Source organism: Bufo bufo, chromosome 7 (genome assembly GCF_905171765.1).
Source record: "Bufo bufo chromosome 7, aBufBuf1.1, whole genome shotgun sequence".
Taxonomy (NCBI): domain Eukaryota; kingdom Metazoa; phylum Chordata; class Amphibia; order Anura; family Bufonidae; genus Bufo; species Bufo bufo.
In genome coordinates this window covers 109775058-109800771 of record NC_053395.1, presented here as the reverse complement: position 1 = coordinate 109800771, position 25714 = coordinate 109775058, and the positions used below count along the sequence as shown (strand labels likewise).

General features: G+C 43.2%; 1 protein-coding gene across 3 annotated transcripts in view; it reads right to left on the bottom strand.

Moving 5' to 3' along the window:
* LOC121009054 (asparagine synthetase domain-containing protein 1-like) overlaps positions 1-25714 on the bottom strand; it is a 205873-nt gene that overhangs the window by 161022 nt on the left and 19137 nt on the right. For 2 of the 3 annotated variants that reach the window (XM_040441978.1, XM_040441979.1), the window contains exon 1: positions 22744-22876. Coding sequence is in view for 1 of the 3 variants with exons in the window: in XM_040441980.1 (XP_040297914.1) it covers positions 22744-22821 (78 nt within the window). In the remaining 2 variants the exon portion in view is untranslated. Of the gene's footprint in view, positions 1-22743; positions 22883-25714 lie in introns of those variants that run through there. The other variant, XM_040441980.1, reaches the window with a different exon arrangement.

Here is a 25714-nt window from a genome sequence, read left to right as displayed (position 1 = left end):
CTGTCTGTAAGGTACAATCGGAGTGCCAGCGGCTGAGTAGGCGATCCACCTCCAAAAATGTAAAAATAAAGAATTCCGCAGCACATCCAGGTAGTAAGGAAGTAAAAAAAGGCTTTATTCACCAAGCATGCGACGTTTCAATCCTCTCAATGGGATTTTTCTCAAGCAGTGACATAGTGGGCAGTGCAGTGTACATATTTAAACACCTTCACTGAGACATGGCTGGATGATAGCTATGACTGGGCAGTTAATGTACAAGGTTACAGTCTGTTGAGAAAGGATCGTCAAAACCGGAGAGGTGGAGGGGTCTGCCTTTATGTAAAATCTTGTCTAAAGCCCACACTCCGTGAAGATATAAGTGAGGGACATGAACATGTGGAGTCACTATGGGTAGAGATACATGGAGCTAAAAACAACAATAAATTACTAATAGGAGTCTACTATAAACCACCTAATATACCAGAGTCCACAGAAAATCTACTACTAAACGAGATAGACAAGGCGGCAAATCATAATGAGGTGGTTATTATGGGGGACTTCAACTACCCAGATATAGACTGGGAAACTGAAACTTGTATATCTCATAAAGGAAACAGATTCTTGGCAATAACCAAAGACAATTATCTCTCCCAACTGGTTCAGGACCCGACTAGAGGGACGGCCATACTGGACTTAATATTAACCAATAGACCTGACAGAACAACAGACGTGCAGGTTGGGGGACACCTGGGAAATAGTGACCATAAAGTAATAACCTTCCAATTATCATTCAAAAGAGCGTTTCTACAGGGAGAAACAAAAATACCAAAACTTCAAAAAAGCTAAATTTAGCCAACTAAGAGAGGCCATAGGCCTAACTAACTGGGACAAAGTCCTCAAAAATAAAAATACAGCCAAAAAATGGGATATCTTTAAAAACATCCTAAAATCTCATTGTGAGAGGTACATACCGTATGGGAATAAAAGGTTAAGGAACAAAAAGAAACCAATGTGGATAAACAGAACTGTAAAGAAAGCAATAAATGACAAAAAGAAAGCATATAAAACCCTAAAACAGGAGGGTAGCACGGAAGCACTGAAAAACTATAAGGAAAAAAACAGAACATGTAAAAAACAAATAAAAGCGGCCAAACTAGAGACCGAGAGATTAATTGCCAAAGAGAGTAAAACTAACCCTAAAATGTTCTTCAATTATATAAATGTTAAAAAGTATAAATCTGAAGGTGTCGGCCCTTTAAAGAGTAATGAGGGGGGAGTCGCAGACAGCGACGAGGAGAAAGCAAAGCTGTTAAATATTTTTTTCTCCAATGTATTCACTGAGGAAAATAAACTGTCAGATGAAATGCTGAATGCTGAAATAAATTCGCCATTAAAAGTGTCCTGTCTGACCCAGGAAGAAGTACAACAGCGACTTAAAAAAATCAAAATAGACAAATCGCCAGGACCGGATGGCATACACCCCCGTATCCTAAGGGAATTAAGTAATGTCATAGCCAGACCCTTATTTCTGATATTTGCGGACTCTGTACTGGCAGGGAATGTCCCACAGGATTGGCGCATGGCAAATGTGGTGCCAATATTCAAAAAGGGTCCAAAAACAGAGCCTGGAAACTATAGGCCGGTAAGTTTAACATCTGTTGTGGGTAAACTGTTTGAAGGTTTTCTGAGAGATGCTATGTTAGAGCATCTTATGGGAAATAAGCAAATAACGCCATATCAGCATGGCTTCGTGAGGGATCGGTCATGTCAAACTAATTTAATCAGTTTCTATGAGGAGGTAAGTACTAGACTTGACAGCGGCGAATCAATGGATGTCGTGTATCTGGACTTCTCCAAAGCATTTGACACTGTACCTCATAAAAGGTTAGTATATAAAATGAGAATGCTCGGACTGGGAGAAAACATCTGTAAGTGGGTAAGTAACTGGCTCAATGATAGAAAACAGAGGGTGGTTTTTAACGGTACATACTCAGATTGGGTCACTGTCACTAGTGGAGTACCTCAGGGGTCAGTATTGGGCCCTATTCTCTTCAATATATTTATTAATGATCTTGTAGAAGGCTTGCATAGTAAAATATCAATTTTACTGTGTAAAGTAATTAACACTGAAGAGGATAGTATACTACTACAGAGGGATCTGGATAGATTAGAGGCTTGGGCAGATAAGTGGCAGATGAGGTTTAACACTGAGAAATGTAAAGTTATGCTCATGGGAAGGAATAATGCAAGTCACCCATACATACTAAATGGTAAAACACTCGGTAACACTGACATGGAAAAGGATCTAGGAATTTTAATAAACAGCAAACTAAGCTGCAAAAAACAGTGTCAGGCAGCGGCTGCCAAGGCCAATAAGATAATGGGTTGCATCAAAAGGGGCATAGATGCCCGTGATGAGAACATATTCCTACTACTTTACAAATCACTGGTCAGACCACACATGGAGTACTGTGTACAGTTCTGGGCTCCTGTAAACAAGGCAGACATAGCAGAGCTGGAGAGGGTCCAGAGGAGGGCAACTAAAGTAATAACTGGAATGGGGCAACTACAGTACCCTGAAAGATTATCAAAATTAGGGTTATTCACGTTAGAAAAAAGACGACTGAGGGGAGATCTAATTACTATGTATAAATATATCAGGGGGCAGTACAGAGATCTATCCCATCATCTATTTATCCCCAGGACTGTGACTGTGACGAGGGGACATCCTCTGCGTTTGGAGGAAAGAAGGTTTGTACACAAACATAGAAAAGGGATCTTTACGGTAAGAGCAGTGAGACTATGGAACTCTCTGCCTGAGGAGGTGGTGATGGTGAGTACAATAAAGGAATTCAAGAGGGGCCTGGATGTATTTCTGGAGTGTAATAATATTACAGGCTATAGCTACTAGAGAGGGGTCGTTGATCCAGGGAGTTATTCTGATTGCCTGATTGGAGTCGGGAAGGAATTTTTTATTCCCCTAAAGTGAGGAAAATTGGCTTCTACCTCACAGGGTTTTTTTTGCCTTCCTCTGGATCAACTTGTAGGATGACAGGCCGAACTGGATGGACAAATGTCTTTTTTCGGCCTTATGTACTATGTTACTACTATGTTACTATGTTACATCATTAAACAATCAATGAGTCAAATACATTCATTAAAAATACATTTAAAAATCGTAATACAGACAGTGCTATCAATATACTAATACAATCACATCCTGTCTCAGATCTAAGTACAGTGATATAGTGTTAATCATTCCCATAACCGATCCGACATACCATATATAAAACATAATACTTTAATTGTGACAATAATCAATTCAGGTGTAGGTCTTCCAAGAACCTAGAGTGTACAGGTGTACCTTCAGTAAAATGATGAACTGGATCACAGGAGTGCGCGATGGGATCAATGCACGTGGGTCCCGGCGTCTCAGACATACCATTGCGCATGTCAAAGGACCTTCCTAGGGGTTCCGATCACATGATCACCCATTCAGGCCGATCGTTGAGATGCGCATGTCCAAGGACCTTCAAGCATGTGATCACAACATGTGATCACTCCTCCGGTCATGTGCTTAAATATATCACATGATCGGAATAAACAATGTAGGAATCCAGGTGCTCTATAGTATTGCGGACACATGGAAGAATATAATTGCATGTTAAATCTCGTTCCCAAATGTATGAATATTTATCTGGAACATTATTTCATTCCTAAGGTACGTTACACATGTCGAAAATATAAAATCGTAAAAAAATAAATAAAAGCCATAGACATAAGCATGAAACTGACAGAATACACATGCTTGCAGTGGCCCTTGGTAGAGTCTCATTGTACACCACATCGCGCCGGTCCACACATGGAAGGCAACATCAGTGGGTCAACAATCAATCAGGGAGGTGAAGGTGACCGTATATAGATGGAAGTACCATTACTATACAAAGAGAAACTATATGTGGTATGCGTTAGTGCCGCCGCTTCTCTTATTGAATGTTAGACTCAATATGATAATTATTAATTGGCCCCCTAGTCTAAACGAGGAGTTCAGTACATGTGGCTTATGCTGTCATCATAGAGGCCACAAGCTGAATTGTCCCCCCTGTCCATTGGATACCATTCCTGGAAATCCAACATGGCAGACCCGGGATCATCCTCTAGATTCCGGGGGCAAACCTATATGTATCCATTAGAAAAATGTCACCACTCTCCCTGAGATCGATGGCTCCAAAGGCCTATCCATATGTTAATCAGAACATGCGGATAGGACAACCAGACACCCCAAGTGTCCCATAGCTTTGTCATGTATAATCATATTCATGCGTAAAGTACAAAAATAAATGAAGCACAGAAGAGTATCTAATAAATCTAATTATTTGGGCATCTGCAAGAAAATCTTGCTATGCATAAAAAATGATGATATAAACATAAAGAAAAAAAGAAAAAATAGGTCCCATCGTGATCCAGTAGATAAACCTTCCATCGCTCACTCCTAATATGAACAAGCACAATGTTCACCATAATCCTGAGGGTAATAAAAACAATATATAAGATCACCCTGTTATATAAACAAGGGACACTACCACACATAACTCCACATAAGAACAGGCGAGCAGAATCATAAGCACAACCACTCAGGACAATAACCAGGGCCTATAGTCAACATTTAATCCCTGTGGTCTTAATGTATTTAGTTTAGCAATCCATCGCATCTCACATTTTTTAAGTAGGGCATGTCTATTGCCACCCCTGCGCGGAGTGGGAATATGGTCAACCAGCATGCATTTAAGGTCCCTCTCCTTGTGGCCCATGTCAATAAAATGTTTTGGGACTGGAAGGTCCATACGCTTTTTACGAATAGTATATCGGTGCTGGTTAATTCTACTTTTAAAATCCAATGAGGTCTCACCAATGTATAATAGCTGACATGGGCACCAAAGAATGTATATGACAAATGAAGATTCGCATGTCAAAAAGTGCTTGATGTAATGTTTTTTTCTGTGTCAATGGATGCAGGAAAAAGCTACCTTTTTGCATATATCGGCAGTTAATGCAATTTAAACATGGGAAACTTCCCAATTTGGGACTGCGTAGAAAAGTCTGGCCCGACTCTTTTTGTGTACCTATATCAGTATGGATTAATTTATCTTTAAGGTTCCTAGCTCTCTTGTATGACATGAGGGGAGGAAGAAGAAACTCTTCAATCCCCCCATGTCCACTTTTCAAGACCGACCAGTGTTTCAAGATAATTTGTCGAACATGTGTACTATCCTCTGTATACACGGTAACTAGAGAGATTCTCTTCATTTGTTTGTTATTGTTTTTGTCTCTCTTAGTAAGGAGATCAATACGTGATTTATCTTGTATAGAAGTGAGATGTTGATCCAGTAAGGCTACAGGATAATCTCTATCTATAAAGGACTATGTCATACATTTTAAAGTCCCTGATAATTCATCATTGTTACTTACTATGCGCTTTGCGCGGTAAAATTGGCTCAAGGGAAGGGATTTAACCATAGCCCTAGGATGTGCACTGTTGTAACTCAATAGCGTATTACGATCGGTGGGCTTAGTATACAAGCCCGTCGATAGTACATGATTGTTCAAGGTCACAACAGTATCCAAAAAATGTATTTGTTCACGCGAGTGTTCCAATGTGAATTTAATGTCAGAATCAATGGTGTTCAAAAATTGGAAGAACTCCATGAGTGCGTCCTCTGACCCCGTCCAAATCAAAAAAATGTCATCTATGTATCGCCACCACTTCAGAACATGGGGCGATACATAGATGTACGTCTCCTCGAGGAAGGTGACCGCCATGTTGGCATAAGTCGGGGCCACATTGGACACCATGGCGGTCTTTTTTTTACCTCCTTACTACCTGGATATGCTGCAGAATTCTTTATATATATATATATAATATCTCCATAGAAAAAAATCTGGCAGCACTCCCTTTAAGGCTGTATAGAATATAGGGTGCCCACGGTAGTCCCTCGATTCAGGACGGAAGACAGCAAAGAAAGTCCACAGCACTCCTTGAAAGATAAAATGTGCTCTTTTATTCACACATATCAAGTGACAACGTTTCGGTTCTCTCACAGAACCTTTCTCAAGTCACCTGACTTGAGAAAGGTTCTGTGAGAGAACCGAAACGTTGTCACTTGATATGTGTGAATAAAAGAGCACATTTTATCTTTCAAGGAGTGCTGCGGACTTCTTTGCTCTATATATATATATATATATATATATATATATATATATATATATATATACACACATATACACTGCTCAAAAAAATAAAGGGAACACTTAAACAACACAATGTAACTCCAAGTCAATCACACTTCTGTGAAATCAAACTGTCCACTTAGGAAGCAACACTGAGTGACAATCAATTTCACATGCTGTTGTGCAAATGGGATAGACAATAGGTGGAAATTATAGGCAATTAGCAAGACACCCCCAATAAAGGAGTGGTTCTGCAGGTGGTGACCTGACCACTTCTCAGTTCCTATGCTTCCTGGCTGATGTTTTGGTCACTTTTGAATGCTGGCGGTGCTTTCACTCTAGTGGTAGCATGAGACGGAGTCTACAACCCACACAAGTGGCTCAGGTAGTGCAGCTTATCCAGGATGGCACATCAATGCGAGCTGTGGTAAGAAGGTTTGCTGTGTCTGTCAGCGTAGTGTCCAGAGCATGGAGGCGCTACCAGGAGACAGGCCAGTACATCAGGAGACGTGGAGGAGGCCGTAGGAGGGCAACAACCCAGCAGAAGGACCGCTACCTCCGCCTTTGTGCAAGGAGGAACAGGAGGAGCACTGCCAGAGCCCCGCAAAATGACCTCCAGCAGGCCACAAATGTGCATGTGTCTGCTCAAACGGTCAGAAACAGACTCCATGAGGGTGATATGAGGGTCCGACGTCCACAGGTGGGGGTTGTGCTTACAGCCCAACACCGTGCAGGACGTTTGGCATTTGCCAGAAAACACCAAGATTGGCAAATTCGCCACTGGCGCCATGTGCTCTTCACAGATGAAAGCAGGTTCACACTGAGCACATGTGACAGACGTGACAGAGTCTGGAGACGCCGTGGAGAACGTTCTGCTGCCTGCAACATCCTCCAGCATGACCGGTTTGGCATTGGGTCAGTAATGGTGTGGGGTGGCATTTCTTTGGAGGGCCGCACAGCCCTCCATGTGCTCGCCAGAGGTAGTCTGACTGCCATTAGGTACCGAGATGAGATCCTCAGACCCCTTGTGAGACCATATGCTGGTGCGGTTGGCCCTGGGTTCCTCCTAATGCAAGACAATGCTAGACCTCATGTGGCTGGAGTGTGTCAGCAGTTCCTGCAAGACGAAGGCATTGATGCTATGGACTGGCCCGCCCGTTCCCCAGACCTCAATCCAATTGAGCACATCTGGGACATCATTTCTCGCTCTATCCACCAACGTCACGTTGCACCACAGACTGTCCAGGAGTTGGCAGATGCTTTAGTCCAGGTCTGGGAGGAGATCCCTCCGGAGACCGTCTGCCACCTCATCAGGAGCATGCACAGGCGTTGTAGGGAGGTCATACAGGCACGTGGAGGCCACACACACTACTGAGCCTCATTTTGACTTGTTTTAAGGACATTACATCAAAGTTGGATCAGCCTGTAGTGTGTTTTTCCACTTTAATTTTGAGGGTGACTCCAAATCCAGACCTCCATGGGTTAAAAAATTAGATTTCCATTTTTTTTTTGTGTGTGATTTTGTTGTCAGCACATTCAACTATGTAAAGATCAGATCTAGGATGTGTTATTTTTGTGTTACCTTTATTTTTTTGAGCAGTGTATATATATATATATATATATATATATATATATATATATATATATTTATTTATAATGAAGCACGTTGGACAGATGTTCTGCTTGAGATATAAATAATCAATGAAAAAGACCGGCACTCGCTGTTGATAATTCTTTCTTTGTATTTATTCAGTCATTATACCAAGGTGATCTATCAGAGGATTAAGATAGTACGGGCTGACATTGGAAGTAGTAAAACTGCATCTATACAGAGAGTACTGGCTACTCCTAAAATGGGAACTTTTCCCTGCTTAAATTGCGTACACTGCTCTAGTGTGATTAAGGGTACACACTTTACACATCCACAATCTGGCGAACGCATACCTATAAAAAAAAATCTTCACCTGTGACAGTCGTTTTGTTATATATATTTTAAAGTGCCCCTGTGGTCTATTGTACGTGGGAGAGACTTCCACTAGGATGAAAGACAGACTTAGTAACCACAAGTCCACCATCCGCAAGCAAAATTTATTATTTCCTGTACCATTTCACTTCCATGCACATAGACACACAGTGGCACAGTTGCGTTACCAGATTATAGACAGTGTACCCCTTCCACGTCGGGGTGGAGATAGGAACAAGTTATTGCTGCAGAGGGAGGCTTATTGGATACATCGATTACGAACGATTGAGCCCCACGGACTCAACCGGGAGTATAATGTACAAAGCTTCCTCTGATAGATCACCTTGGTATAATGACTGAATAAATACAAAGAAAGAATTATCAACAGCGAGTGCCGGTCTTTTTCATTGATTCTACATTGGGACGCCATCCCATAGACTCGTGCACCGTGACCATATACAGCAGTGCCGACCTGTGATTATTATATTATATATATATATATATATATATAATAAAGAATGACACCGCGGCACATCCGTTTGGTGAAGAAAAGTGGGACCCTTTATTCACCTATGCGAACGTTTCGGTCCGTTTACTGGGACCATTTTCAAGCAATTGCTTGAAAACGGTCCCAGTAAGCGGACCGAAAGCTGGCACCCAAACACTCACTACTAGGAGTGCTGCCTGGAACTTTCATCTCTCCATCTCTCCATCTCTCTATATATCTCTCTCTCTATATATCTCTCTCTCTCTATATATCTCTCTATATCTCTCTCTCTCTCTCTCTCTCTCTATATAGATATATATATATATCTATATATATATATATATATATATATCTATATATATATATATATATATATAAAGCAAAAAACCACTGGCAGCACCACCCTGGGAAGTATGGAAAGATCGACGGGTGCAATGTCCAAGTACGGTAAAAGGTGCTTACCCACTTATAGAAAACAAAAATCGGACTGCACTCCAAGCATTTCTGCAAAGAAGTGTGTTTTTATTCACCCATCTGGTGGCAAAAGCGACGTTTCGGCTCAAGCATGAGCCTTTCTCATGCTTGAGCCGAAACGTCGTTTTTGCCACCAGATGGGTGAATAAAAACACACTTCTTTGAAGAAATGCTCGGAGTGCAGTCCGACTTTTGTTATTTATATATATATATATATATATATATATATATATATATATATAATAGTCCTGATCAAAAGTTTGATACCACTTGAAAAATGGCTAAAAATCTTATTTTACATTGTTGGATCTTAACCGCCTCCGGACCGCCTAACGCACGGATGCGTCCTGGAGGCGGTCGATTCATTCCTCCTGGACGCATCCGTGCGTCATCTCGCGAGACGCAAGATTTCCTGTGAACGCGCGCACACAGGATCGGAAGGTAAGCGAGTGGATCTGCAGCCTGCCAGCGGCGATCGTTCGCTGGCAGGCTGTAGATGCGATTTTTTTTTAACCCCTAACAGGTATATTAGACGCTGTTTTGATAACAGCGTCTAATATACCTGCTACCTGGTCCTCTGGTGGTCCCTTTTGCTTGGATCAACCACCAAAGGACACAGGCAGCTCTGTAATAAGTAGCACCAAGCACCACAGTACACTACCCACCCCCCCGTCACTTATTAACCCCTTATGAACCCCTGATCACCCCATATAGACTCCCTGATCACCCCCCTGTCATTGATCACCCCCCTGTAAGGCTCCATTCAGACGTCCGTATGTTTTTTACGGATCCACGGATACATGGATCGGATCCGCAAAACACATACGGACGTCTGAATGGAGCCTTACAGGGGGGTGATCAATGACAGGGGGGTGATCAGGGAGTCTATATGGGGTGATCACCCCCCTGTAAGGCTCCATTCAGACGTCCGTATGTGTTTTACGGATCCACAAAACACATACGGACGTCTGAATGGAGCTTTACAGGGGGGTGATCAATGACAGGGTGGTGATCACCCCATATAGACTCCCTGATCACCCCCCTGTCATTGATCACCCCCCTGTAAGGCTCCATTCAGACGTCCGTATGTTTTTTACGGATCCACGGATACATGGATCGGATCCGCAAAACACATACGGACGTCTGAATGGAGCCTTACAGGGGGGTGATCAATGACAGGGGGGTGATCAGGGAGTCTATATGGGGTGATCACCCCCCTGTAAGGCTCCATTCAGACGTCCGTATGTGTTTTACGGATCCACAAAACACATACGGACGTCTGAATGGAGCTTTACAGGGGGGTGATCAATGACAGGGTGGTGATCACCCCATATAGACTCCCTGATAACCCCCCTGTCATTGATCACCCCCCTGTAAGGCTCCATTCAGAAGTCCGTATGTGTTTTGCGGATCCACGCATCCATGAATCGGATCCGCAAAACACATACGGACGTCTGAATGGAGCCTTACAGGGGGGTGATCAATGACAGGCTGGTGATCACCCCATATAGACTCCCTGATCACCCCCCTGCCATTGATTACCCCCCTGTCATTGATCACCCACCTGTAAGGCTCCATTCAGACATTTTTTTGGCCCAAGTTAGCGAAAATTGATTTATTTTATTTTTTTGTTTGTTTTTTCTTACAAAGTCTCATATTCCACTAACTTGTGTAAAAAAATAAAATCTCACATGAACTGACCATACCCCTCACGGAATCCAAATGCGTAATTTTTTTTTGACATTTATATTCCAGACTTCTTCTCACGCTTTAGAGCCCCTAAAATGCCAGGGCAGTATAAATACCCCACATGTGACCCCATTTCGGAAAGAAGACACCCCAAGGTATTCCATGAGGGGCATATTGAGTCCATGAAAGAATGAAATTTTTGTCCCAAGTTAGCGGAAAGGGAGACTTTGTGAGAAAAAAAATATATAAAAAATCTATTTCCGATAACTTGTGCCAAAAAAAATAAATTTATATGAACTCGCCATGCCCCTCATTGGATACCTTGGGGTGTCTTCTTTCCAAAATGGGGTCACATGTGGGGTATTTATACTGCCCTGGCATTTTAGGGGCCCTAAAGCGTGAGAAGAAGTCTGGGATCCAAATGTCTAAAAATGCCCTCCTAAAAGGAATTTGGGCCCCTTTGCGCATCTAGGCTGCAAATAAGTGTCACACATGTGGTATCGCCGTACTCAGGAGAAGTTGGGCAATGTGTTTTGGGGTGTTATTTTACATATACCCATGCTGGGTGAGATAAATATCTTGGTCAAATGCCAACTTTGAATAAAAAAAATGGGAAAAGTTGTCTTTTGCCGAGATATTTCTCTCACCCAGCATGGGTATATGTAAAATGACACCCCAAAACACATTGCCCTACTTCTTCCGAGTACGGCGATACCAGATGTGTGACACTTTTTTGCAGTCTAGGTGGGCAAAGGGGCCCACATTCCAAAGAGCACCTTTCGGATTTCACCGGCCATTTTTTACAGATTATGATTTCAAACTAATTTGCACGCATTTGGGCCCCTAAAATGCCAGGGCAGTATAACTACCCCACAAGTGACCCCATTTTGGAAAGAAGACACCCCAAGGTGTCACTTGTGGGGTAGTTATACTGCCCTGGCATTTTAGGGGCCCAAATGCGTGAAAATTAGTTTGAAAACATAATCTGTAAAAAATGGCCGGTGAAATCCGAAAGGTGCTCTTTGGAATGTGGGCCCCTTTGCCCACCTAGGCTGCAAAAAAGTGTCACACATGTGGTATCGCCGTACTCAGGAGAAGTTCGGGAATGTGTTTTGGGGTGTCATTTTACATATACCCATGCTGGGTGAGAGAAATATCTTGGCAAAAGACAACTTTTCCCATTTTTTTTATACAAAGTTGGCATTTACAGATTTTGATTTCAAACTACTTCGCACGCATTTGGGCCCCTAAAATGCCAAGGCAGTATAACTACTCCACAAGTGACCCCATTTTGGAAAGAAGACACCCCAAGGTATTTCATGATGGGCATAGTGAGTTCATGAAAGTTTTTATTTTTTGTCACAAGTTAGTGGAATATGAGACTTTGAAAGGAAAAAAATAAAATAAAAAAATTCATCATTTTCCGCTAACTTGTGACAAAAAATAAAAAGTTTTATGAACTCACTATGCCCATCAGCGAATACCTTAGGGTGTCTACTTTCCGAAATGGGGTCATTTGTGGGGTTTTTCTACTGTCTGGGCATTGTAGAACCTCAAGAAACATGACGGGTGCTCAGAAAGTCAGAGCCGCTTCAAAAAGCAGAAATTCACATTTTTGTACCATAGTTTGTAAACGCTATAACTTTTACCCAAACATTTTTTTTTTATCGAAGACATGTAGAACAATAAATTTAGAGAAAAATTAATATATGGATGTCGTTTTTTTAAAAAAAAAATTACAACTGAAAGTGAAAAATGTTATTTCTTTGCAAAAAAAAACAAAAAAAACGGTAAATTTCGATTAACCGCTTGCCGCACATGTAACGCCGAACGGCGTCATTGAGGCGGCTCTCCCAGGCTACGCTAACGCCGATTGGCGTCATCTCGCGTGAGCCGAGATTTCCTGTGAACGCGCGCACACAGGCGCGCGCGTTCACAGGATCGGAAGGTAAGCGAGTGGATCTCCAGCCTGCCAGCGGCGATCGTTCGCTGGCAGGCTGGAGATGTGATTTTTTTAACCCCTAACAGGTATATTAGACGCTGTTTTGATAACAGCATCTAATATACCTGCTACCTGGTCCTCTGGTGGTCCCTTTTGTTTGGATTGACCACCAGAGGACACAGGTAGCTCAGCAATATGTAGCACCAAGCACCACACTACACCCCCCCCGTCACTTATTAACCCCTTATTAGCCCCTGATCACCCCATAGACTCCCTGATCACCCCCTGTCATTGATCACCCCCCTGTAAAGCTCCATTCAGACGTCCGCATGATTTTTACGGATCCACTGATAGATGGATCGGATCCGCAAAACGCATACGGACGTCTGAATGGAGCCTGACAGGGGCGTGATCAATGACAGGGGGGTGATCACCCCATATAGACTCCCTGATCACCCCCCCTGTCATTGATCACCCACCTGTCATTGATCACCCCCCTGTAAGGCTGCATTCAGATGTCCATATGTTTTTTACGGATCCACGGATACATGGATCGGATCCGCAAAACACATACGGACATCTGAATGGAGCCTGACAGGGGGGTGATCAATGACAGGGGGGTGATCACCCCATATAGACTCCCTGATCACCCCCCTGTCATTGATCACTCCCCTGTAAGGCTCCATTCAGACATTTTTTTGGCCCAAGTTAGCAGAAATGTATTTATTTTTCTTACAAAGTCTCATATTCCACTAACTTGTGTCAAAAAATAAAATCTCACATGAACTCACCATACCCCTCACGGAATCCAAATGCGTAAAATGTTTTACACATTTATATTCCAGACTTCTTCTCACGCTTTAGGGCCCCTAGAATGCCAGGACAGTATAAATACCCCACATGTGACCCCATTTCGGAAAGAAGACACCCCAAGGTATTCGCTGAGGGGCATATTGAGTCCATGAAAGATTGAAATTTTTGTCCCAAGTTAGCGGAAAGGGAGACTTTGTGAGAAAAAAAAAAATAATTCTATGAACTCGCCATGCCCCTCATTGAATACCTTGGGGTGTCTTCTTTCCAAAATGGGGTCACATGTGGGGTATTTATACTGCCCTGGCATTTTAGGGGCCCTAAAGCGTGAGAAGAAGTCTGGGATCCAAATGTCTAAAATGCCCTCATAAAAGGAATGTGGGCCCCTTTGCGCATCTAGGCTGCAAAAAAGTGTCACACATCTGGTATCGCCGTACTCAGGAGAAGTTGGGCAATGTGTTTTTGGATGTCATTTTACATATACCCATGCTGGGTGTGATAAATATCTTGGTCAAATGCCAACTTTGTATAAAAAAATGGGAAAAGTTGTCTTTTGCCGAGATATTTATCTCACCCAGCATGGGTATATGTAAAAAGACACCCCAAAACACATTGCCCAACTTCTCCTGAATACAGAGATACCAGATGTGTGACACTTTTTTGCAGCCTAGGTGGGCAAAGGGGCCCACATTCCAAAGAGCACCTTTCGGATTTCACAGGTCATTTACCTACTTACCACACATTAGGGCCCCTAGAATGCCAGGGCAGTATAACTACCCCACAAGTGACCCCATTTTGGAAAGAAGACACCCCAAGGTATTCCGTGAGGGGCATGTCAAGTTCCTAGAATTTTTTATTTTTTGTCACAAGTTAGCGGAAAATGACGATTGTTTTTTTTGTTTTTTTTTCTTACAAAGTCTCATATTCCACTAACTTGTGACAAAAAATAAAAACTTCCATGAACTCACTATGCCCATCACGAAATACCTGGGGGTGTCTTCTTTCCAAAATGGGGTCACTTGTGGGGTAGTTATACTGCCCTGGCATTTTAGGGGCCGAATGCGTGAGAAGTGGTTTGAAATCAAAATCTGTAAAAAATGGCCGGTGAAATCTGAAAGGTGCTCTTTGGAATGTGGGCCCCTTTGCCCACCTAGGCTAAAAAAAATGTGTCATACATCTGGTATCCCTGTACTCAGGAGAAGTTGGGCAATGTGTTTTGGGGTGTCTTTTTACATATACCCATGCTGGGTGAGAGAAATATCTTGGCAAAAGACAACTTTTCCCATTTTTTTTTATACAAAGTTGGCATTTGACCAAGATATTTATCTCACCCAGCATGGGTATATGTAAAATGACACCCCAAAACACATTGCCCAACTTCTCCTGAGTACGGAGATACCAGATGTGTGACACTTTTTTGCAGCCTAGGTGGGCAAAGGGGCCCACATTCCAAAGAGCACCTTTCGGATTTCACCGGCCATTTTTTACAGATTTAAAGTGGAAGAACCCAAAAAATTTCATCAAAGACCTAGTCTCCTTGAACGCCACAGAACTGCTCGTTTGGACTTTGCAAGAGAGCACCAAACATGGGACATTCAAAGGTGGAAGAAAGTTTTATTCTCAAATGAGAAAAAATTTAACCTTGATGGTCCTGATGATTTCCAACGTTACTGGCATGACAAGCAGATCCCACCTGAGATGTTTTCTACACGCCACAGTGGAGGGGGTGCCATAATGGTCTGGAGTGCTTTTTCCTTCAGTGGAACAATGGAACTTCAGGAAGTGCAGGGGCGTCAAACGGCCACTGGCTATGTCAAATGTTGTACTATGTAGATAATCTTCAGATTAATGTACTATGTAGAAGATCTTCAGATTAAATACCGTCACACCAGCAGGACTAAATGAGAATATAGACTATGCGTACTTCATTTGAGGCCTTCTTTATCTTCTAGGATCAATCTATTATCTACATAGTACAACATTTGTTGACTGGGAGGTTAACCGCTCCATTTTTGATATATATCAGCCAGTCACCCTTATGTTAATCTAATTATCCACTGACAATCAATTAGGAACATAATGATTTACAGATACATACATCTGTATCTGGCCTACTATAAACTTTTTATATTGTCACATTATATTTTTCTCTCCCATTGCACCTTCTTGGGGAAGATATTCTCTCCCCTTGGGTAACACTATATGTGCACCCATTACTCCATATCCTCCGTTCCCCACGTATTTTCCCTTGGTTCCGATCAATAGTCACGTGACCGGCATTTGTTAGTCATGTGACAGCGATGGTTACTATACGCCATCTAGTTACCACGCTGCGGACCTCGTAGCTCCACCTATTTGCGGCCACGCAACTCACCCGGTCACGTGGGGGGCGTCTGACGCAAGACGTAAGACGTCATACAGATCACATGGGCCTCCGATCCTGTCCGATACCCGGAAGCACTACTTAAAAGGTAACAACGCCGGCATGTCCTTGCTACTCTATCGGCCGGACGCCAGTACATCTCAGCGCTATCAGGATGCTTCAGCAGACACTTGCTTCCTAACCTATGGACACCATCAATGGCCTACTAACCCTCCCTAGGGCACGCAAGTACCGCCTACTATAACAGCATTATCTGACTGTTATTATGCCGTACTATATATTGATATTGCATATCTGATCATTTATATAGATCATTATTCATTGTAGCACGGGCCAAATGTTATTAATCTCTATGCCATAGGTGATAGCCGTATCTTTATTATACTACTCTCCAGGCCCTATAAGTCTTCCTTGGACTCATGACTATGAACCGACCCTAATGCCTTGTGCGGGATATACATGTGTATATATAAATTGTTATACCGTAATTCAGCCACACTTTGGATTGTGAGATATAGGAGTCATTCTTGATTGATTACATTTATTTGACCCCTATCTCCTAATCCATTACTGGCATGACATGAATTTCCTTGGACTAACTAACCAGTTATTGTGCTGGTAGTGAAATCACGTTCATCTGAGCCAGTGGCTTCTTTCATGATTTTATTATGAATCAAAAAATAGTAAAAAATAAATGAATTAAACTGTATATAATATTTTATTAAGTACTCTGGTGTTGGGTATTCCATGATCAATCTTGTCCCCTGATGAGCCTGACAATAACCAGGCGAAACGCGTAGGAATGGTATTGAACATCTCTATTATTCTATATTTCGAGCACTTTGATATTCACTTTCACTAATTTATGGGTACTTATATTGATCTATTTTTTATTTTTTGTACTTCAGTATAGGTCCTCAATCAGGGTAATCAATCCTTGATCATCCTCCCCTGCTAGGGTCCTTTTAGGGTCACTAGGAGGCACGAGAAACGGGATCGCCCTTATCAGGGCGGCTATTCCGTATCTAGGTAGGGAACTTTACATCAGGGCCAGAGTCAGGGACATCCATCCCTACAGGCCCCTACTAACCTACTCCAACCCTCATAAAACAGCCTTAGTAGGGTTCCACTACCAGACCTAGATTCTGATTTTCTTTTCTTATTTATTATTCTTTTTTGTATTTATAAGGGTGTATTGACTTTTATATAATAATAATAATAATAATAATAAAGGTTATATTTTAGAATGGTGGTGTTTCTGTGAACTAGTCCTAAACTTTTGATCAGCTGAAAAACAGCCTGTTTCAGTTTATTCGTTGTTTTCATTAAATTGAATGCTCAAAAAATGTTTTGTCTCACTCCCATTTCTTCTTGTTGCATGTTGAAGCTCTACATAGAACCTTGTTAAGATCCAGCCATGCTAAATATGATTTTTTGCCATTTTTCAAGTGGTCTTAAACTTTTGATCAGGACTGTAATATATATATATATATATATATATATATATATATATATATATAGCAAGCAGAACCTCTGTCCAATGTGCTACTGAGGAAGGGGTGATCTGATACCCCGAAACACGTCTAGCTAGGACCCCCAAGCTTTGTGACCACTTGACATATGTGAACAGCCTGCCGTATATAAAAATACCGTCCGCAGCGCGAATGGGAGTTTGAACTATACAGCGCAAGACCAGCAATACAAGCGAGAGTCTAGCTGCACGTGTCAAACAAACTACCAGTGTGGGAGAGTGGGGACGAATAACGCTCGTGAATACTGGTCTTACAGGTACAGGACCATCCAGTTGAGTGGCTGTGGGACATTTATCGATACGGTAAGACAGGGCTTGACAAATTTCCTTGGAATCTAGGAGCCAGCTAAAAAAGTTAGGAGCCAGGCGGAGCCGCGTCATAAAGCCCCTAGTAGGTGCCCCCATAGTGCTCCCCCCCCACTTCTCCATAGAGCCCCCCCAATAATGCTGTATACCATGTTACATATACCGCCGCTCCGTCCCCGGACCCTGTTGACTATAATGGGGATGGGGGTTGAGCTTCAGCGCAGCATGGCAGTTCGCGGTGAGAGGCCGTCGGACTAAAAAGTTGAACATGCAGTACTTTTAGTCCGGCGGCCTTTCACCATGCACTGCCGTGCTGCGCCAGAGCTCTGCGCGCATTATAGTCAATGGGGACGGAGCGGTGGTCCGGCGAAACAGCGGAAGGACGGATCCGACAGGGTGAACAACCTGCCGGATCCGTCCTGCCGCAAGTGTGAAAGTACCCTTAGTTCTATAGCTACTGAATGAGACAGAAGAAGGGATGCCTTTAACATGTAGATCTCCTTGAGAAGCCAATTTGATCCTAAAGGGTTAATTCACACTGTAATCTAAACTGTGTCCTGTCACTGTCTTATCACTGCTGCAAAAGCATCAGCACAGCCTCAGTGTAACCTGTTCTTTTAACTCAAAGAATCGAATGAGTCACTTAAGTCGGATCTTTAGATTCTTTTAACCTGTGACTCATTCGATTCTTTCTTACTTAGACTCCCTGTACTTGTGTCAGTGACTTAGAGCTGCTAGTGCTTGCCTTGCCTCAGCTCTGATTGGTTGGTGGGCGGGGAGGGGCTGGCAGAAGCAGCTTCCACTCTAGGATCAGATTACACTCCTCCCGAGTCCCTCCCCTCCCTGCTGCCAGCGTCTCACTCTCTGTGTGCTGTGACGGAGCTGACTCAGACTGAGGAGCGGCTTCAAACGGTGCTGCCTCCGGACAGACCGGCAGCTCCGCACCCATCGCCCGGGCACCTTTGAAAACGGGCTGACTAATACCCAAGCGCCAGGACTAAATTCCTGGTCGCCATGGCGACCTGGCGCCTGGGATTTGTCGAGCCCTGCGGTAAGACCGTTCCATTTTCTTCGGAAGGCTTTCATAAGGATTACAGTGGAAGTTTTTCCAGTGGGACGCCGCTGGCAATTTCATAGAGCGGGACGCCGCTACCTTTGTTTACATACATTGTTTTTACTTGGCATACAGGACTTTCTTTTGTGGCATTATAACAGGATTACTCATCGGTTTTATTCCAGGACGTTTATACAAGTATTATCTATATTTGGGACTATTTATTATTGGAACCCATACACCATTCACCTCATTGATATTATCTTTATTTATCTACTGGACCTTGCTATTGCCTCTACATATTTTTTACGCACTATTTATTCTGATATATTAATTCTTGCTGATTATTAGTGTTTATTAGGATGTTATTATAATATAGTATGGGAAGCGCATATTGATATTTAATTTAATTTATTTTATGTGTCAATAAATTCTTTATGGTCCAGATACCTTGAGTGCCCAGGTTCACTTTGTTTTACATATAGATATACACTCACCTAAAGTATTATTAGGAACACCTGTTCTTTTTCTCATTAATGCAATTATCTAGTCAACCAATCACATGGCAGTTGCTTCAATGCATTTAGGGGGGGGTGGTCCTGGTCAAGACAATCTCCTGAACTCCAAACTGAATGTCAGAATGGGAAAGAAAGGTGATTTAAGCAATTTTGAGCGTGGCATGGTTGTTGGTGCCAGACGGGCCGGTCTGTGTATTTCACAATCTGCTCAGTTACTGGGATTTTCACGCACAACCATTTCTAGGGTTTACAAAGAATGGTGTGAAAAGGGAAAAACATCCAGTATGCGGCAGTCCTGTGGGCAAAAATGCCTTGTGGATGCTAGAGGTCAGAGGAGAATGGGCCGACTGATTCAAGCTGATAGAAGAGCAACGTTGACTGAAATAACCACTCGTTACAACCGAGGTATGCAGCAAAGCATTTGTGAAGCCACAACATGCACAAGCTTGAGGCGGATGGGCTACAACAGCAGAAGACCCCACCGGGTACCACTCATCTCCACTACAAATAGGAAAAAGAGGCTACAATTTGCACGAGCTCACCAAAATTGGACTGTTGAAGACTGGAAAAATGTTGCCTGGTCTGATGAGTCTCGATTTCTGTTGAGACATTCAAATGGTAGAGTCCGAATTTGGCGTAAACAGAATGAGAACATGTATCCATCCTCTGATGGCTACTTCCAGCAGGCTAATGCACCATGTCACAAAGCTCGAATCATTTCAAATTGGTTTCTTGAACATGACAATGAGTTCACTGTACTAAAATGGCCCCACAGTCACCAGATCTCAACCCAATAGAGCATCTTTGGGATGTGGTGGAACGGGAGATTCGTGCCCTGGATGTGCATCCCTCAAATCTCCATCAACTGCAAGATGCTATCCTATCAATATGGGCCAACATTTCTAAAGAATGCTATCAGCACCTTGTTGAATCAATGCCACGTAGAATTAAGGCAGTTCTGAAGGCAAAAGGGGGTTCAACACCATATTAGTATGGTGTTCCTAATAATTCTTTAGGTGAGTGTATAATGAAGCACGTTGGACAGAGGTTCTGCTTGCAATATACATATATATAATTAAGCACGTTGGCTAGAGGTTCTGCTTGCCATATATACACTCACCTAAAGCATTATTAGGAACACCATACTAATACGGTGTTGGATCCCCTTTTGCCTTCAGAACTGCCTTAATTCTACGTGGCATTGATTCAACAAGGTGCTGATAGCATTCTTTAGAAATGTTGGCCCATATTGATAGGATAGCATCTTGCAGTTGATGGAGATTTGAGGGATGCACATCCAGGGCACGAAGCTCCCGTTCCACCACATCCCAAAGATGCTCTATTGGGTTGAGATCTGGTGACTGTGGGGCCATTTTAGTACAGTGAACTCATTGTCATGTTCAAGAAACCAATTTGAAATGATTTGAGCTTTGTGACATGGTGCATTATCCTGCTGGAAGTAGCCATCAGAGGATGGATACATGTTCTCATTCTGTTTACGCCAAATTCGGACTCTACCATTTGAATGTCTCAACAGAAATCGAGACCCATCAGACCAGGCAACATTTTTCCAGTCTTCAACAGTCAAATTTTGTTGAGCTCGTGCAAATTGTAGCCTCTTTTTCCTATCTGTAGTGGAGATGAGTGGTACCCGGTGGGGACTTCTGCTGTTGTAGCCCATCCGCCTCAAGGTTGTGCGTGTTGTGGCTTTGCTGCATACCTCGGTTGTAACGAGTGGTTATTTCAGTCAACGTTGGTCTTCTATCAGCTTGAATCAGTCGGCCCATTCTCCTCTGACCTCTAGCATCCACAAGGCATTTTTGCCCACAGGACTGCCGCATACTGGATGTTTTTCCCTTTGCACACCATTCTTTGTAAACCCTAGAAATGGTTGTGCGTGAAAATCCCAGTAACTGAGCAGATTGTGAAATACACAGACTGGCCCGTCTGGCACCAACAACCATGCCACGCTCAAAATTGCTTAAATCACCTTTCTTTCCCATTCTGACATTCAGTTTGGAGTTCAGGAGATTGTCTTGACCAGGACCACCCCCCTAAATGCATTGAAGCAACTGCCATGTGATTGGTTGACTAGATAATTGCATTAGTGAGAAATAGAACAGGTGTTCCTAATAATTCTTTAGGTGAGTATATACACATAATGAAGCACGTTGGACAGAGGTTCTGCTTGCCATACACATATATATATATATATATATATATATATATATATATATATATAATGAAGCACGTTGGACAGAGGTTCTGCTTGCCATACATAATGAAGCACGTTGGACAGAGGTTCTGCTTGCCATACATATATATAATGAAGCACGTTGGACAGAGGTTCTGCTTGCCATATATATACATAATGAAGCACATTGGACAGAGGTTCTGCTTGCCATACATATATATAATGAAGCACGTTGGACAGAGGTTCTGCTTGCCATACATATATACATAATGAAGCACGTTGGACAGAGGTTCTGCTTGCCATACATATATACATAATGAAGCACGTTGGACAGAGGTTCTGCTTGCCATACATATATACATAATGAAGCACGTTGGACAGAGGTTCTGCTTGCCATACATATATACATAATGAAGCACGTTGGACAGAGGTTCTGCTTGCCATACATATATATACATAATGAAGCACGTTGGACAGAGGTTCTGCTTGCCATACATATATATACATAATGAAGCACGTTGGACAGAGGTTCTGCTTGCCATACATATATATACATAATGAAGCACGTTGGACAGAGGTTCTGCTTGCCATACATATATATACATAATGAAGCACGTTGGACAGAGGTTCTGCTTGCCATACATATATACATAATGAAGCACGTTGGACAGAGGTTCTGCTTGCCATACATATATACATAATGAAGCACGTTGGACAGAGGTTCTGCTTGCCATACATATATACATAATGAAGCACGTTGGACAGAGGTTCTGCTTGCCATACATATATACATAATGAAGCACGTTGGACAGAGGTTCTGCTTGCCATACATATATACATAATGAAGCACGTTGGACAGAGGTTCTGCTTGCCATACATATATACATAATGAAGCACGTTGGACAGAGGTTCTGCTTGCCATACATATATACATAATGAAGCACGTTGGACAGAGGTTCTGCTTGCCATACATATATACATAATGAAGCACGTTGGACAGAGGTTCTGCTTGCCATACATATATACATAATGAAGCACGTTGGACAGAGGTTCTGCTTGCCATACATATATACATAATGAAGCACGTTGGACAGAGGTTCTGCTTGCCATACATATATACATAATGAAGCACATTGGACAGAGGTTCTGGATTTACAACGTCACAGCGTTTGAACACAGCCTGACCTTTGCAATGAACTCCCCTTTCTCTTTGTCTGTCCAGCTGATGTCGACGTCCGTCTCTCTGACATGCGATTCGGACATGTTCACACAACCTAGACAGGGCAATGTAAAACAATAGTAATGGCTATATGACTATACCCGGAAAGGACCTGCTGACGTCACAACATCACGTGGCACTCCTAGATCACGTGGATCGGAAACAGGAGAGCCGCGCGCTTTTTCCAAGAGTGTGGAGTTTTGTTTTTTTACATAGAGTGAACTTGCAAAACAAATCCCTGCAGCACAGTAGAAGTACTCGGAACCCCACTAATAAACTTATTTTGTACTGTTGGGGCTGCTGTGTGATGCTCCTGGTTAGGGAAATGGGCGCTGTGTAGCACTGGTGCGTTTTTAGTGTGACTTTATACTGTGAACGTGCTAGGGATATGCTTTGAGGGATTGTACACTGAGATAGGAGACAGCTGTGTGGATGCAGAGTGAATGGCTGTGTAGTAGGGTGGTGTCTGTTGGTTGTACACTGATATGGTGGGGGTGGTTGTATTTTATGCTGAGACTGGGGGTCTACAGAGGTGTATGGGGAGGCGGGCTGCGAGGGAGTCTACACTGAGATGGTGGGGGGCTGTGTGGATGCTGAGGGAGGGGGGTATCTGGTTGTATTGGGAGGGCTGTGTTTGTATACCGAAATTGGAGGCTGTGTGGGATTATAAACTGAGAAGATGGTGGGGTTGTTTATGGGTGAGAGAGAGCAGGTATCTGGTTGTGTTCTAAGGAGGTGTCTGGGTTGTATATTGGGGGGCTGTGTTGCATTGTTTGCTCGGAGGGGTGGCTATGTAGTAGGGTGTTGTCTTTGGGTTGTATGTGAGGGATTGTACACTGAGATGGTAGGGGGTGGTTGTGGATGCTGACAGAGGGAGTATATGGTTGTGTTGCATTTTGTGCTGTGACGGAGGTGTCTGGGTTGTATGCTGAGATGAGGGGTTGTATTGAAGGGTGCTGCCTGTGGGTTTTATGTGAAGGGGGCTGAGTGGGATTGTACACTGAGATGGGGGGCAGCTGTGTGTATGCTGAGGGAGGTGTCTTGTGTGGTTGGACTGTGTGGGATTGTATGTTGTTGGTAGTGTTTGTAAAGGCTATATTACATAGGGGGATTTTACAGGCGATGAGGAAGGAATCACCTGCTCGCTTGCTGAGGAAACCACTCCTATTACTTGCAGCGATCTTGTCCACAATATGGGGAGGAGTGATCGTTATACCATCGCTTGTCTCCATGTGGTACAGTTATTTGCCAATTGCCAGGCAGATTGTAATTAGCATGATCTGCCGTTTGCTTGTTCATTGGGTAATTACCGGCAGTATTACACTCTATTGATATGGGAGTGTTGGGATGACTAAAGACCAGAGGTCGCAATGACACCTGTTCAGGCTGTTTAATCTCTGAAAAAAGTTTAAGGTGTACCAATACTCCGTGCATCAATGCTGCCTGTGCCTGCAGTAAGCAGCTTTGTTATTGTTTAGTTTGGGTGGTACAGTGTTTTGCAGCAGATAAAGCTGGCTGGAACTGTAAGGAGGAGTGGCTAGCTCCCGGGTCGATATAGTAATGAGAGCCAGGCACGCTTCCCAAGGACCCCGGCAAATATGGCGGCGGTGGACTACATCCCAGACATCAAGATGGACGCGCAGAACAAGGTGACAGCAGTGTGTAATCTATCGATCACCACACGCACTGCACCATACACACACACCTCACACTACACTGCACCACACACTCACTGCACCAGACACACTTCTCATACATCACTCACTGCACCACGCACTGATGTATGTGTGTGAGATGCATATAGTGAATGCAGGCTATTAAAGTCAAGTGGTAAAGAACAGGGAGGATCCGCCATATTGGACCGGACTTTATCACGTCACTATAATTACCTTATGTTCTTTAGGCCTCTTGCACACAAATGTTTTTTTTTTTTCCATTTACGTTCCTTTTTTTGCGTTCTGTATACAGACCCATTCATTTCAATGGATCCGCAAAAAAAAAACGGAAGGTGCCTTCCGTTTTTCCGTTCCGTTCAACAATAGAACATGTCCTATTATTGTCCGCATAATGGACAAGGATAGTACTGTTCTATCAGGGGCCAGCTGTTCGGTCCTGTAAAAAACTGAATGCACGGACGTCATCCGTATTTTTTGCAGATCCGTTTCTTGCGGACCGCAAAATACTGAAAAAGCAATACGGTCGTGTGCAAGAGGCCTTAGACCAGTAATGGTTTCCTGCATGCTCACCTCTTAGGGCATGTTCACACCACCGCTATTTATTTCTGTTCTGCTCCGTTAGATGAGCAGAACAACAAAAATAACGGAAGTTCTGGATTGTGCACGTAAGGGTGGTTTTTCTTCAACATTAACAAAAAATGTATACATTACCGGACGCCTCAGACAGATGCCAAACTGTGGCATCCATCACCATGGAGTTCCATTGTAAAAAAGTAAAGTATAAGTTTTTCCCCTATGCCCATGACATCACCCTTGAGAGACCGCCTCCTTCATCAGGACAGGAAACAGGAATGCTCGTGGAGAGCTCATAAGGAGGGTCTCTGCCCCTGTAGCCTCCGTTCCTGTTTCATGACCTAAGGATAGGACATGCGGTGGAGAGCTTAAAGAATTAGGCTGCAGGAGCCCAGCGCATTATTGCTAATGTGGGTTACCTGGTGCGGCATAAGAGTTGGCCGCCTGCCAAGTCTGGGGCAGTGTCTTTCTAGGTCCCGGACTTATTAATTGTCGAGCTGGTGTTTCAGTGCAGTTCGATGACTTACTGTGAGGTAGCCCCGGCACGCCGGATCCTCCTGGCAGTTTTTGGGAGATCTGGGGCTTGTACTGCTTCTTCTGGCTTCCGCTAGCCTTACAGAAGCTGGGGGAGGTCCTTTTCTTTGTAGGCACGCTCCGTGCGTAAACTGGAAGTTGCAGGTCGTGACTT